General features: G+C 45.9%; 1 protein-coding gene across 1 annotated transcript in view; it reads right to left on the minus strand.

Annotated features, from left to right (window-relative positions):
• si:dkey-100n23.5 (cyclic AMP receptor-like protein A) overlaps nucleotides 1-13,965 on the minus strand; it is a 126,099-nt gene that overhangs the window by 91,191 nt on the left and 20,943 nt on the right. Inside the window, exons 9-11 of the mRNA XM_015966076.3 lie at nucleotides 12,676-12,754; nucleotides 9,865-9,912; nucleotides 4,690-4,772 (exon numbers count right to left, since the gene is read on the minus strand). Of these exons, the coding sequence (XP_015821562.1) occupies nucleotides 4,690-4,772; nucleotides 9,865-9,912; nucleotides 12,676-12,754 (210 nt within the window). The remainder of the gene's footprint in view (nucleotides 1-4,689; nucleotides 4,773-9,864; nucleotides 9,913-12,675; nucleotides 12,755-13,965) is intronic.

A 13,965-nucleotide genomic window follows, 5' to 3' on the forward strand; every position in this document is an offset into this window, starting at 1 on the left:
CGCACACAAATCCGTTCATCGTCTCCGAATGTGTTTCCTACATCTGCTTCATGTACCTGCATGCGCCTGTGTGCCCGATGACGCCACCAGTGGTGCCTTCGAGTGTTTGTGCACATGAGTTTATCCTTGTGAGCGGCTGTGGCTAAGAGTGTGCGAGCACGCATGTGTGTGTGTGTGTGAGAGAGAGGGAGTGAGTGAGGGGAGGGAGGGCGAGCAGATGATAGAGTAGGCTTTAGCGATTCCCTGGAGTGTGAGGCAGCGTTTACGGCACTCTCAGAGCAGCCAGAGTGATGAATATTTAAAGACGTGCCTGAAAGAGCAGAGGGAGGGAGAGCAGGGTGTGTGCGGGTGCGCGCCTGTTTGTGTTTGCATGTGCCGCTGACTGTGTGCCTGAGTGTGTGTGAGGGGAGGTTATCAAGTATCTCCTTCAGCCTTTGCATGTATGTACCATGCATGTTTGAGTCCATTGCACCTGAAATGTTTGGTTTTCATTTACTATATGAATATATATTTTTGCCATGTTTCTCTATAAAAACTTACAGGTCAGTCTCTAGTTTTAGAAGGAGTGTAAACACACGTGTATTATTTATGTGCATGTGTGTGATCATGAATCATTCGCTTTGCATATTATTGTGTACGACTGCACTTTCTGTGTTAATAAATCTCGGTCTGTGTGTGTGTGTGTGTGTGTACGTACACGTTACACAGCCCTATAGGCCAGCTCCATTTCTCGCTAAATGTGGATGGATCGTGGTGCGTCAGTGCTGCTTAATCGGAGACGACTCGCTACACGGCACTCGGTCCCTGCACAGTAAGACACTGATCGCTGGTGGAAATGCGAAGCACAAGTGCACACATGCAGGTGCATTCACGAGTAGTATTGTCCAACAAAGATGGTCTGGGCCTACATGTTGCCATGCTATTGCTCCAAAATCCAGAGCTTGGCATCTGACACTGCATCGATTCACGCTATCTGAATTTAAATAAGGAATAAAAAAACAGATCAAACATTTCCTTTTAGTTGTTGTTTGTTTTATAAAATTATCAAATTAAAGTGATTCACTCCTAATCCTGGTAGGAGCCTTTAAGGACTGTCATGCAGCTACAAAGGCGATCAAAACAAAGGAAAAAAGACTTGATTCTGCTTCAAAATCTTAAGAAAAAGCAACTCATCTCTAAACTCAAGCCCGGTTTCAACAAGAAGGCCAAAGCTACCAGTCTCATATGGACTTGAACATGGACAGAAAAGACAAGTTCTAACCCTGCATGTTTCATTTTAGCATCAGCGTACTCGCTCAAGCTAACAAAATATCATAAAAGATGGTAGGCAACAGAAAGCAAACCACACACCAGCCTACACGGGCTTGGAGGTGCAAGCACACATCCAGTTGCGCTGAATGCTAGATATTTCGAGGCGCAGAGGCAAGCTACGAAGGGAAGGGACTGTAAGGAGAGAGAGAGAGAGAGAGAGAGAGAGAGAGAGAGAGAGGACAGGAGGAGGTAGGAGAGAGGGAGCTCATCCTGGGATGCAGAATGCCGAATACAGTGAGATAAGAGATAATGTATCCCCCTCTACCCCTCCTTCACCCCTCCCGTTTGGCTTTCTCTGTCTTCCTCCCTCCATCCATCCCTCCCTCCCTCCCCTCCTCTGCCTCCTCCCCGTTCTCTTTGAGGGATGAATAATAACTGCTGCTCTGAGATTCCCTCCCTCGTTTTTCAAAGCGCAGAACGGAGATGTGGAAGGTCTGCCTGGCCCGGAGTGTGCGTGTGTGCAGGCACACAAAAGCAGAGATGCGCAAGGAAGCACACACAGATGTGTGCACACTCTGTCTTGTGCTCGCCGCTCAGAGCAGGGAAATCAGATCTCCTCTAGAGAAAGGCAGGGAGGGTTGACGCTGTAGGCTGCCCATGCATAAATCCCCGCATAGGCCTACAGACGCTGTGAAACCTTGAGGCAGCGCCGAAGACAAACCCTGAGTAACCAGGAGGAGGCAAGTTACCTCCTGAAGTGACAGGGTGAGCTCAAGGTTACAGACACATCACCCGCTCAAGCCCTGCCGCCAGGGCCAATTTATCCACGCTGAAGCACCCTCCTTCAGGCGCATAGCCCTGATTGCTCAAAGGCAGCAAGCTCCAAAAACTGAAGAAGGCCTTCTAGACAAAGAGAAGCAGGCAATGAATGAAGAGGCACATTTTTGTCCCTGTAGATCCGAAAGCAGGAGGGAGGAGAGTGTGTGTTTTTGCGGCGCAAAAGTCCTAACAAAAGGCGTGAAGGCTGTCCGGGAGGAGCGCCTGCACATCAAGTAGCAGCACGGCACAGAAATCGGCAGCCAGGTTCCGAAGAGAGGGGCTTATTTATGCAAACAAGCGTACAAGCACGCACAGTAGGGATCTAGACAAGGCTTGTAAACAAACACACACCCACACCATAAAGCACACAGGGGAGGCGATGTGAGAAGCAGACTGTGAAAACTAGTCGTGCCCGGGCTCACTCGCTCGCTCGCACGCACGCACGCACGCACACACACACACACACACACACACACACACACACACACACAAGAAGGGAGCATGGCTGAGGAGGCAGAGAGCAAGAGGAATATGCCAAAGGAGAAAGGGGAGAATAAGAAGAAGTAGAAGTACAAAGTTGAGGGTGTCTGGTGCTACTTTTGCGTTGCCAAATGAAGGCAAGTGAGCGCGTGGATGTGAGAAAGAAAAAGACAGAGACGTGCATGCTAAAATGATGTATAATGACTCGTCCGTGCGTGTGTGTGTGCAAGTGCAGGCGAGAAAAAGAAGGAACGCTTTCCCATTTCAATTCGCAACAGCTGGTGTCGAATTAACACATTTACCAGTGAGCATTTGGAACAGATTAAAATTGCGTGTGGCGTGTGACTGTGTGTGTGTGTGTGTGTGTATGTGTGTGTGTTTGTTTGCGAGCGTGGCAGCAGACGAAGGCCAAAACAACAGTGTGTTTGTGTGTGTGCGCGCGTGGGCATGGGGGAGTGCCTGTGTATTAACGAGATGGATCAGGGCAGGCAGAAATGGTATCGAGACGGGGCGCCGAGTGAGAAAGAGAGAGCTCTACCCAGCGGCTTTAGCTGCTGCCCTGGGCCGTCTCTCTAAGCCCTGTTTAGGAGGCTTTGGAGCTCAGATAGAAATAATCCCTCACTCAGACACACACACACATGAACACACAGGATACGCACACACAAGCACACGGGAGTGTTCTCAGGCAGACACAGAGAAACGCATACTCCAGTCGCGGCGGACAAACAAGTGTGCGCACACACGCACGCAGCAACAAGCAGCTACAGCACATTCGCCTTGACACGAAACCAGCCACCCACTTACACACACACACACACACACACACACACACACAAGCATCCAGCAACACACTCTCGGCAGTCTGCTGTGCGGAAGCGGAGCACAGCAACATTGGCACGGCACCGTGACAAACACTTTACACACTCCAGCGGAGGGGAGGGAAGCGAGGAAGGGGAGATCGAGAAAGAGACGAAGGAGGATATGAGGCAAAGAGGAAGGAGGGGAGAGAAGGGGGGGCTAACAAATTAATAGGAGCCGGAGATATATACAGCCAGGGCTGCTGAACGGAGGAGGAGGAGGAGGAGGAGGACGACGACGAGAGAGCAATTCATTCCCGTTCTCTCCTTGTTCGTTCTCTGGAGAAAGGCAGAGCGGAGCTGAGCGTATTTGCTCAGGAGAGGGAGAGTGAGGGCTTTGTGCGGCTCAGGAGAGGAAAAGTGGAGGAGGAAAAAAAAAGAGGGAGTGGCGTAAAAACAGAGGAGAGAGATAGAAAGCCGAAGTGCAAAGAAGTGAATATATGGGGGACTATAACAAAGACTTTCAGAGCATAACAAGGAGGCAAAGGAAATAGAAAGTGGTATAAAGGAAGGGAGAGAAGGACAGGAAGGTGGATAGGGGTTAGCACAGGATGTAGTTTGTCATCTTCATCAGCAGACAGCTCAGGCAGGCGAAGGGGGAAGTGGACGACTGGAATAGATGGAGAGATGAGCGGAGAGAGAGTAGAAGGGTAAAGGGGCGAAAGGGGGAGGCGAGGGGGGAGGGGGGGATGTTTGAGCTGGAGCTTTTGAAAGACGTTGACCCTGTAATTGACCTGTGTCTCCGCCTACATCGCCGTGGCGACAAGCAGAGCCGCTACAGCTAATCACTTAGTAACCCTGACCTGTCAATCACACCGGTTCTGGTGAGGGTTAGTGTGTGTGTTGTGTGCGCACGCGGGTGTGTTAGTGTGTGTGAGTAATAACAGCGCTGAGGTTATCATTTGCCGGACCACCCGCCTCCTCCCGCCAAACCTCAGCTGATGAAACCCTGGTTTTACAAAAGCCAGTAAAATGCTTTATTCCTCTGTCACACACTCACACACACACACACACACACACACACACACACACACACACACACACACACACACACACACACACACACACACACACACACACACACACACACACACACACACACACACACACACACACACACACACACACACACACACACACACACTCATACATACAACAGAAAAGCTTTGCGGGAGTTCAGATAAGAGAAAAAGAGAGAAGTGGTAAGACTGAGCGGGGGTAGCAAAATGAGGCAGTCATGCAAATCAAAGTTTTCTGCTCTGGACAGGTGTGACTGTGTTACCTGTTAATGAGGGGAAAGATGGACACCAGCAGGTAAACGGACGGATACCACTTCAGTGGCTTGATCTCCTCAGCCAAGGAGACCTGCGGGGGGGAAAGGCAAAGTGACTACAGACTCATGAAGAGAAACGGAGAGGCTCACTGCTGTTTTTTATTATTTCACAAAGCGTGCATCGTTAGTGTCTTAACTGGGAGAGAACGCAGCGCTGAGGCAAACAACAAAGGCCAATTAGACGCTAATAAAATATTAACCTGCAGATAATACACAATATCCACACTGTTATGAGAAGAAACCCGGATTCCAATTAAACTAGAGGCTAATATGTTGCAGTTATGCGACGAAGATGAAGGCTAAATTGTGCAAAGGAAGGCAGGAAGACAGAGAGATGCAGCAGCAGCTAAAAGTCGAGGAGGGGGAGAGCTTGGTGCTGGAGAGCTTTTACAAGCCGTTATCTAATTCCCGGGAGAGGAGGACTCTTGCATCCGGAAGAGGCTGAGAAGAGCGGCCCCTGGATCGATTTTCTGCGCTGTCCTGTTTTTTTTCTCTCCCTCCCTCCTCCTCCTTAGGCTAGTACCTAGTTTCCAAGCCAGCGCAGAGCCTCCCTCCCTTCCCCCCCCCAACACACACACACACACACTCTCACAGACATTCGGAGCCAAGAGGCAGGCCCATGAGCTCTGGTCTCTACCCCCACATGCTGGAAATTAATTACTCACCAGAAAAACCCCGAGGCGTGCAAGCTCTAACGCAGGCATTTTAAACAATTCAAATGAAAATACAGCGCTATTTCATTCTATGCGTGTGTGTGTGTGTGTGTATGTGCGCACTGCACAGGTCCTTTGTGTATGTATGCTGCATGTGTCTGTAGGCATATTTAACACAGAAGCTGACCGTCCTCTGTGTAAGAAACACCGGCTGTTTGCGACCAACCAAAACAAGAGACTTATTTCCAGATAACGGTCAGTACCAGATCAAACCCAAGGACCAACATTAGCAGGCTCGTCCCCATTACTGGCTATTATTATAAGTTCTGGCATCACTGGCCATGTCAAGATCTGCCTATTGTCATCTTTAGTTTGTGTGTCATTGTGTGTGAGCAGGAAGGAAGCATTAGGATAAATGAAAACGGAAGACCAGGAATCAGAAGGATACAAAACACGGAAGGAAAGATGCTGGTGGCCAAATAGGAAAAATAAATCTAAAAGATTGCATCAAGCGAGGTGATCTCAGATGAAACGGGGCGAGTGTCATTGCGCATAAGACAGGATGCAGACTGGTGGAGGAGGAAGAGCGCGGGTGAAGTGCCTCGTGTTTTTAATCACAGTCCTCCGGTGTCAGAGGCCCCTGCTCTGCTCAGGAAGCAGAGGGGAATGAAACCGTAATTATGTGGAGCGGGCGCAGCGGTCCCGACGTTAATGACACACACTAGATTACAGACAGTTATCGGGAGCAACCCCTCCCCCCCCCACCACCCACAGAACTCACCCTCGGCTGGCGCTCGTCTCACAACAAGCTTGCGCTAAAAATAACAGCTTCGGCTTGACTGAAGGCGCTCCGACATCAAGTTTGCAATTATTCTAAGGATTTCTTTGGGGGTGAGAATCTAGACGTTTCGCAATTTCAAAAGGGAAATGGTTCAAATAACTCTGAGTGTCAACCTTTCCAGGTCAAACGGGGGGAGAAGTCTGGAAAAGATCCCAGCAAATAACAAATACCGACATTTCACGACAATCAAAAAAGTTGTTTCAAATTAAATAAAACCATAACAGAAGGGAAAGATACGACTGTTAACATTACTTAAAGGTGTGGAACACTTGTTTAATCAATACATTTGCAGTTGTCTCTGGTGGGATGACTTGTAAGTTGTACTCTTGGGGGGAAAAAACTCCGGTGCACCATTTCCAGGAACTAGAATTGAGCCACATCACAGCTGAGATTCAGACGGCAGCTTTGGACAGCTCACCTCAGATTAGATAACGGCAAATCTCCACAAATAACACAAGCCTGGAGGAGTTCTGCTGTGTGGTGGCGTTGCTAATGCTAATCATATTATTTTTTCTTATTTAACACAGTGAAGTAATTAGATTTGATTAGATGTTTTTTTACCTGCGGCCAAAAACATCTAATTACTTCACTGTGTTAAATATGAAAAAAGAAGATGATTATGAATCAACACATAGAATCAATATACAGGAGAGTGCCAATTTTAATGGTTAGCTTCTACTAACCGAGACGTTCTCTGCCGTTTCCGGGACGCTAAACCAACAACAGCCTTCCCCGGCGCGAGTCATGATGGGTGAGTCCATGAATGTTAAGTGACAGCGTGACGTAGATCTGTGAGGATTTTCTAATCGGACAGTTTCACATCAAATTTTTATCAGAAGTTAATGCAGGAGATAGGTGTAGGAGAATATTTACATGTTCAGCCTGCATGACAAACTCAGAGTGACAGATTATAATCAGAAATAATCATTAAAAAGTGTTTTTTCAGTGTTCCGCACCTTTAAGTATTTAACTAAGGAAAATATACAACTTTTGATTCATCTGTTTAATGCTGCTTTACATAAATCTACAAAAAATGATGACTCAAGAATCTAAAAGAGGTGTTAAAATAAGTATTATAACCATTTTGAGGCATGTTTCTGTTTAAAAACTAGAAATTAGGAGTTTGTGTTCTTCGAGGCTGAAGCGCTAACAGCTAGTCTGAGAGGAGCCAAGACCAAAGTGTATTGCTGCCATCTTAAAACAACGGCAAACTCCAAAATGCAAAGTTGGTTTATTTTATATTGTAGAAACCTTTACACTGGATTAATGAGGATGCACACATGCAGGAGCAATGCTCAGTGGGATACAAGAGTAATAATGCAAGCACACACACACACGTGTGTGTGCAGACACATGACGTTATTACTCAAGCACAAGCCTGTGTGGATTTGTAAACAAATGCCTTGAGAAGATAGCGAGCTAGCGGCTCGCTATTTGCATTGGTACTTTTGTTGCTACCCCACAGGGATAAGCTGCTGCATGTGTAGGTGTGCTAAAGGTGTGCGTGGAGTGCGAGGACTTAAAAACCCTCCTCACAGTACCCTTCTCATTGACCAGTGCCCTTCTAAGACATAGTGGTGGTCGTGCATGTGTGAGCGGGATCATGTGCTCAAGCATGACTACAGACAAATGGCTCAAGCCACAGACACAGATGGGTCACAGCCGTCTGACTTACGGCCCTGACAACTGCCAGCATTAGTAATTTACGTCATCACTCCGACAAGACGCGCGCTCATCGAGAGAGCGAGGGTGACGATGCTGCGAGACGACAGCGAGAGGAAGAGATAACGAATGACAAACTCAGGAAGCAGCGCTGTGAGCACAAGGGGAGAGACACGGTAAAGTGAATGGAAATAACCAGAGCCGGCGGTCTTTAGACAACCCACAGGAATCGCTTTGTCTAGTTTACACCTGCTGCTGCTACACACACACACACACACACACACACACACACACACACACACACACACACACACACACACACACACACACACACACACACACACACACACACACACACACACACACACACGAACCACAGCTCACTGGCATGGCAAGAGCAATCTGGGAGGCTGTTGTTGTTGTTTTAAAGCATCGCAGCGCGTGCATAAACTCTCATAAATATTCATGCCCATGAACCTGGCTTGCTGCTTTATTCATGCTGCGTATGAGTACAAGAGAAAAGAGACAGACGGGGGGGGGGGTGAAAGAGGAAGAGAAAGACGGAGAAAAAAGAAGAAGAGAGAGACAGCAAAGCAAACGGCAAGGAAAGGAAAAAAGATGGAAATGAGGAGAGCGACTGGGAGAGAGAAATATGGGGAAAGAGTATGATAAAAACCGCTGCTGACTTATTTACACTCTGCGCTACACATAGCAATTAGCCCACATGAAGAGAGAGAGAGAGAGAGAGAGAGTGTGTGTGTGTGTGTGTGTGTGTGTGTGTGTGTGTTACGCCAGTTCAGTGTGTAGTAATTATCCCTGCCACTTAGGGGCAGCATCTACATAACCTTAACCCTACCCTCACCTCTACACCTCACCCTGCTAGGGGGTAGATACCACAGAGGGGGGGGGGGGGGGGGGGGGGGGAAGGAGGGTGAGGAAACTCTTGGATGGTTGCTGGTGACTTCACATTAGTCACTATTTCACCGACCCTCTCTGTGTAAGTGGGCATCAAGGACAAATGTTTAAAGGATTTGTTTTTTGAATAAACATGGAAGGTTTGGTTTCTTAAGAGAGAAGAATTAAATGAGAGGGCACATGGGTAGAAGAAGATATAAAATCTCATCTTACTCAAGCATTTCACAAAAACACAACACCGTACCTCGATGAACTCTTTAGAAAATGCAAAAAAGATTTTAAAATAACAGCATCAGGGAGAAAAACGCCTGGATTTTTCAATCTAAAATACTCTGAGTGTGTGATTTTTAAAAAGCAATACTTTGTTAAACCCTTTTGTTCCTGAATCTTCCACTTGTTCAACAACCATCTGTATTTTTATCACCGTACAATAGTATGAAAAATGTAGGTTTTCTTCCATATTCAGGGATTTTTCCATCACTTTAGATCCATTTTAAACACCTGGATCATCACTGTGGCCTGAGAATACAACCCAAGTTGTTTAGCTAGCTTGTTTTGTTGTTATACATCTCAACCATTACTGTTACAATTACTAAAGAAACTGGAAAAGCATTTTATACGCTCTATCTTGTTAAACTGTGTCATTATGACTGTGTCTAACTAGGCTGCAAATGTTGAAAGCAAGTAAGTTCCCAAAATGTCTGAAAGCATTTGTGTGGATTCTCAAATCCCTTGCAAGGGTTGCAGGGTCTAACTCTTGTGTTGTATCTGCGAGTTATGTCTCCGTGGGATACAGATGTTAGTGCCTTACATCCCAGCTTATGTATTTTGGCATAATTTACACAACACCTTCTTGCTTTGCTCTTCATATCCCTGCAGGTCATTAAACCTCTGGTTTTAGATCCACATGCCCAAACCCTAACCACACCCAAGGGGAAGTGAGACGTGGGGTCACATTGCTCCCCGCCCAGCGACAGGGTGAGCGCTAATCCTGCAGAAACTCTAATCCTCATGATGAGTTTGCATGTATGTGGAGAAATGCGGGGACATTACCTTCCGCCTCTCCCTCTCCGGGTTGAAGGTTCCCAACCACGACTGCATCTGTAGGCACAATGTGTACATACATGAAGTGAGCATTGGAGTAATTATTTGGGGAGAAAATGCTGCCGTTGCTGATGTTATTTTTATTTCGCAGAAAGGAATGTTTAGAGGTCAGGGCCTGCAGTGACAAGCTGGAACAAATATCGCAACGGCTACCGCACCGATGCAAAATCCCTCCACCCTCTCACACACCCCGACTAAATTGCCCAATTCACAACAGAGCGCCAAGCATTGAGGCAGTGGGGAGCACTTAAACAGCTCCCAGCCTCTCACTAAAGCGGATCAGCTCCAGTGCACACAATATGACAGGGGGAAGGAGAAAACAAGGCATGGGGCACAGGGAGAAGGAATATTTCTGTAAAAGTTTCATAGAAAAAGTAAAAAGAACAGAGCAAACGCTGCAGATGTGAGATCTCGGCAGTGGACGTGGGAATACTTGTTTTTGCACTTCCTCTGTGTCCACTCTCCAGGGAATGCAGGGAAAATGTCAACAGACACACCAGCGCACAAACCCAGGCACAAGATCGGGATTTATAACGGCGAAATGGGATTGGGAGGGTTGTCAGGCATGGAAAGTTGGTGGGCTCACGTGACCAAAGACATCGGAGGCCAAACAGAAACTCAGGATGTCCTCTGTGAGCTGCAGCATGGACAACATGCACTAACAGCTCCGCTGCTCTACTATTTATTAACTCAATGTTGCCATGGTTTCCCTGCGCTGACGTGACTGTCATTATAAATCTGTGTGTGACGGTGGCGTGTTTGTGTGCAGTGCCGTGTGGAAAAAAAATGGGCAGCCATTTGGTCATTAGACTGATCCTGTTCCACAGCAGCCCTCTGCTGTCCAGCTGAGTACCGCTATCCATCACAATCAGCAAACGCTGATAATAAGTGGCAATATCATTAAGCTTTGGCCAAGTTTCCCGTGTGCACATGGGGATTTACTGCAATCTCTCTTAGGGTGAACAATTCAGCTAGGAAGGAGTTAAATACTGAGAAAGACACAGGATAAATCAACGCGGCGTTCCCAGATCCTAAAGTCTTCTAGGCTCATTCATGCAGCAAATGTTACTTGAACAGGTAACGCTTAAGTCCTGTCTCTCTCTACTCTGAAAAGTGTGGAAACTTCCCCGTCCAGCGAACATCCCACCTCTCTCCATTCAGCCCCCTCTGCATTATCCCTTTCTGCGGCGAGTCGCCACCTACCCTGCTTTCAAAGCCTGTGAAATTCTTTCAAGTGAGACAGCCTCCAGCTGAAACGAGATAAGGCTTGAGCTCTTCATAAAATATGATGGAGAAGGCAAAAGCGGGGAAGGGGCGCAGAGACGTGGAGAAGGCATGTGGGAGTCCAGACACGGAGAGAAAGAGACGCGTGAATGCAAAAAGGAAATGAGGAAGGTGGAAGACAGATGCAGGGAGGAGGAAGAGGAGAAGAAGGAGAGATGGCTGTGAGCCGAATGAGTTATGAGGTGCAGCAACATTCATTCCCCCTCGTTATCACAGTCATGATAAAAAGCCATGTTGCCTCTTCTCTTCCTGCCCCTCAGCTAACTGGTATGTGCGTCTCTGTTGTCGTCTTTCTGCTACCTGGTTATCTGCAGCATCGTTCTCACTCCATCGCCGCCAGAGAAAGAATGCCAGCATCATGATAAAACTTCATTGTGAGTCTTATGGGGTTTCAGACACAGTCACTTCTGCTTTCCTTTTGCATGGGTTAAATTAAAAAGATGGGGGGGAAAGCCTTGAGAGCAGCAACACTGCAGGTACACGGGTGTGATGTTTATGCTTTCGGGGAATGGCAGGTATGTAGGTTTTGTATAATGCAACCTCTGGGTTTCTACTTCAGCATCAAAAAGTTACACAGAATTTTCAAGCGGTCACATAAGGCACATCAAATCAGTTCATCTACTGGTTACCTAACTAGGTTGACTGGATTGTTGAAAAACACCCGTTTCCAGATCAGCAAATAGCCTAGAGCCCTGCATAAAGAGCATTTCCCCCATACAAAAATTTAAGCCAGTTTCTCACTACTTTAACACAACAAAAGCAAGAATTTCTCACGTTTGAAAGCAGAATGATGTCAGAATGAGTCTCTGGCATTCCTGATCTGAGAGTAAAAAAACAAAAAAAAATCTGACTTTTGAATTTGCTCAAAATGTTTATTTTCTCCCAACTTTGTTTTATTTCCAACCCTTCTCAAAAAAGTCAAACGAACAAATAAAATCTGGTCAAATCTTTAAAATTTACAGATTAGTAAGAACCAATCTGTGCTTTAGTGCAGCTTGTTTATTAGTTCAGATGTCGTCCAAACGTAGTCACGGAAAAAAGCAAACAAATAAATCATCGTTGTAACTAAATAAATACATAAAACATCACATTGAGGATTTTGTTAAATTATTCTTTATTATCATTTCAATCTGCCAACATTGAACAGCTTCGACTTTTGGAGCATTTTCAGTTTTACTTCCAAATAAAAGAAAATCTCAGATAATCTGCCTAAAGCATTGGCTTGTTTCCAAACTGGGCTATTTTTAACTCCATTAGAGACTGAAGATGCAGGAAGACTCCAAGGTTAAATGCAATGACAAAGAAAAATAACGCTTTACTGTGTAACTATAAGATCAGATTTGTGACCCCCCCTCCCCCCCCCCCCCCCCCCACACACACACACCGCCCACGGGTGTTAGCTTTTAGAAACCCAGCGTGTATTCTAAATTTGCTAGGCTGCTTTTGTCCCGTTTGTGATGCACGATGAGGACTCACCCTATTATTGGCCACACAGATGATCCTGGCATAACAGCAGATCATCAGGAAAATGAGGCTGAAAAGAGGTATGTACCATCTGCAACGCACCGAGACACAAACCATTAGTTAGAAAAAGTAAATGCCTCACTTTTATTTCAAACGGTGATTACAAAGAAAACTGGTCAAATATTCTATAACTAATACATCCTTGTCATTTTGAGCTTTATGAATTTGTCACCCACTGTTTTTAGCGGGACCATTTTTTTTTATTCTACAGGAAACAACATACACAGCACCAAAGGAACCCACTGTAACCGGATGCTGAACAGAAAAGCGCAGTTAGACAGAAAAAAAAAACAAGATATTTTTTCTTTGAAGCTGAAAATGACCAAAATAAAAAAACGAATCAACGTCAAATAGATTAAAGTCTTCCTCAATATTTATACCACCGACTGAGTCGGTGCCATTTTTGTGTTTGCTGAAGTTGATTAGCAGGGGCAAACCATCTTGAATTGGATTGACTCCAAAATCTAATGAGCTGTAGATTTTTATTTTAAAGAGGTTTTATTAAAACAGGTTTGGTGATTTATAAGATATTCTAAAACAAGATGAACTGGGTTGATCCAAATAGTTAAGAGTTTAAAGGTCTGAAACACAGAAAAAACATTTTTTGATGATTATTTCTGATTATAATAGGTCACTCTGAGTTTTTAATGCTGAAAATGGAAACAGTCTCTTATGACCATCTCCTGCATTAGCTTCTAATAGAAAATAGATGGTGAAACGCTAGGATTTGAAAAGCCTGACAGATTTGTCACACTCTCACTGAACAATCATGGACTCACCCATATTGACTCACAACAGGGAAGGCTGTTGTTTTAGCGTCAAGGAAACAGCAGAGAACATCTTGGCTGACAGAAGCTAACAGTTAGCATTAGCAACTCCACCACACAGCAGAACTCCTTCAGGCTTGTGTTATTTGTTAAGATAAAACATCAACGTAGAGCAAACAGAGTCAGTGGAAGAGTTGCGTTGCTGTTATCCAGTCCAAGGCAAGAAGTCCAAATATCAGGAACTGAGACTCCAAATCCTGCCGTGTTCAGCTGTCCTCTGATGTGGCACTCTGCTAGTTCCCTAAACAAGTGCATAAGAGCACAGCAGCACTAGCAGCACCAGCAGTCAAATGCTCCTGACCTCTCCCGCCCCTGCTTGCTGCTACCACAGCAACACTTTCAAAACCAGGGGAAACCCCAGATGAGTACTCACCAAGCAAACTAATACTTTTCCTCCCAGCCGCAGACATTTTCT

This window comes from Nothobranchius furzeri, chromosome 14, assembly GCF_043380555.1.
Source record: "Nothobranchius furzeri strain GRZ-AD chromosome 14, NfurGRZ-RIMD1, whole genome shotgun sequence".
NCBI lineage: Eukaryota > Metazoa > Chordata > Actinopteri > Cyprinodontiformes > Nothobranchiidae > Nothobranchius > Nothobranchius furzeri.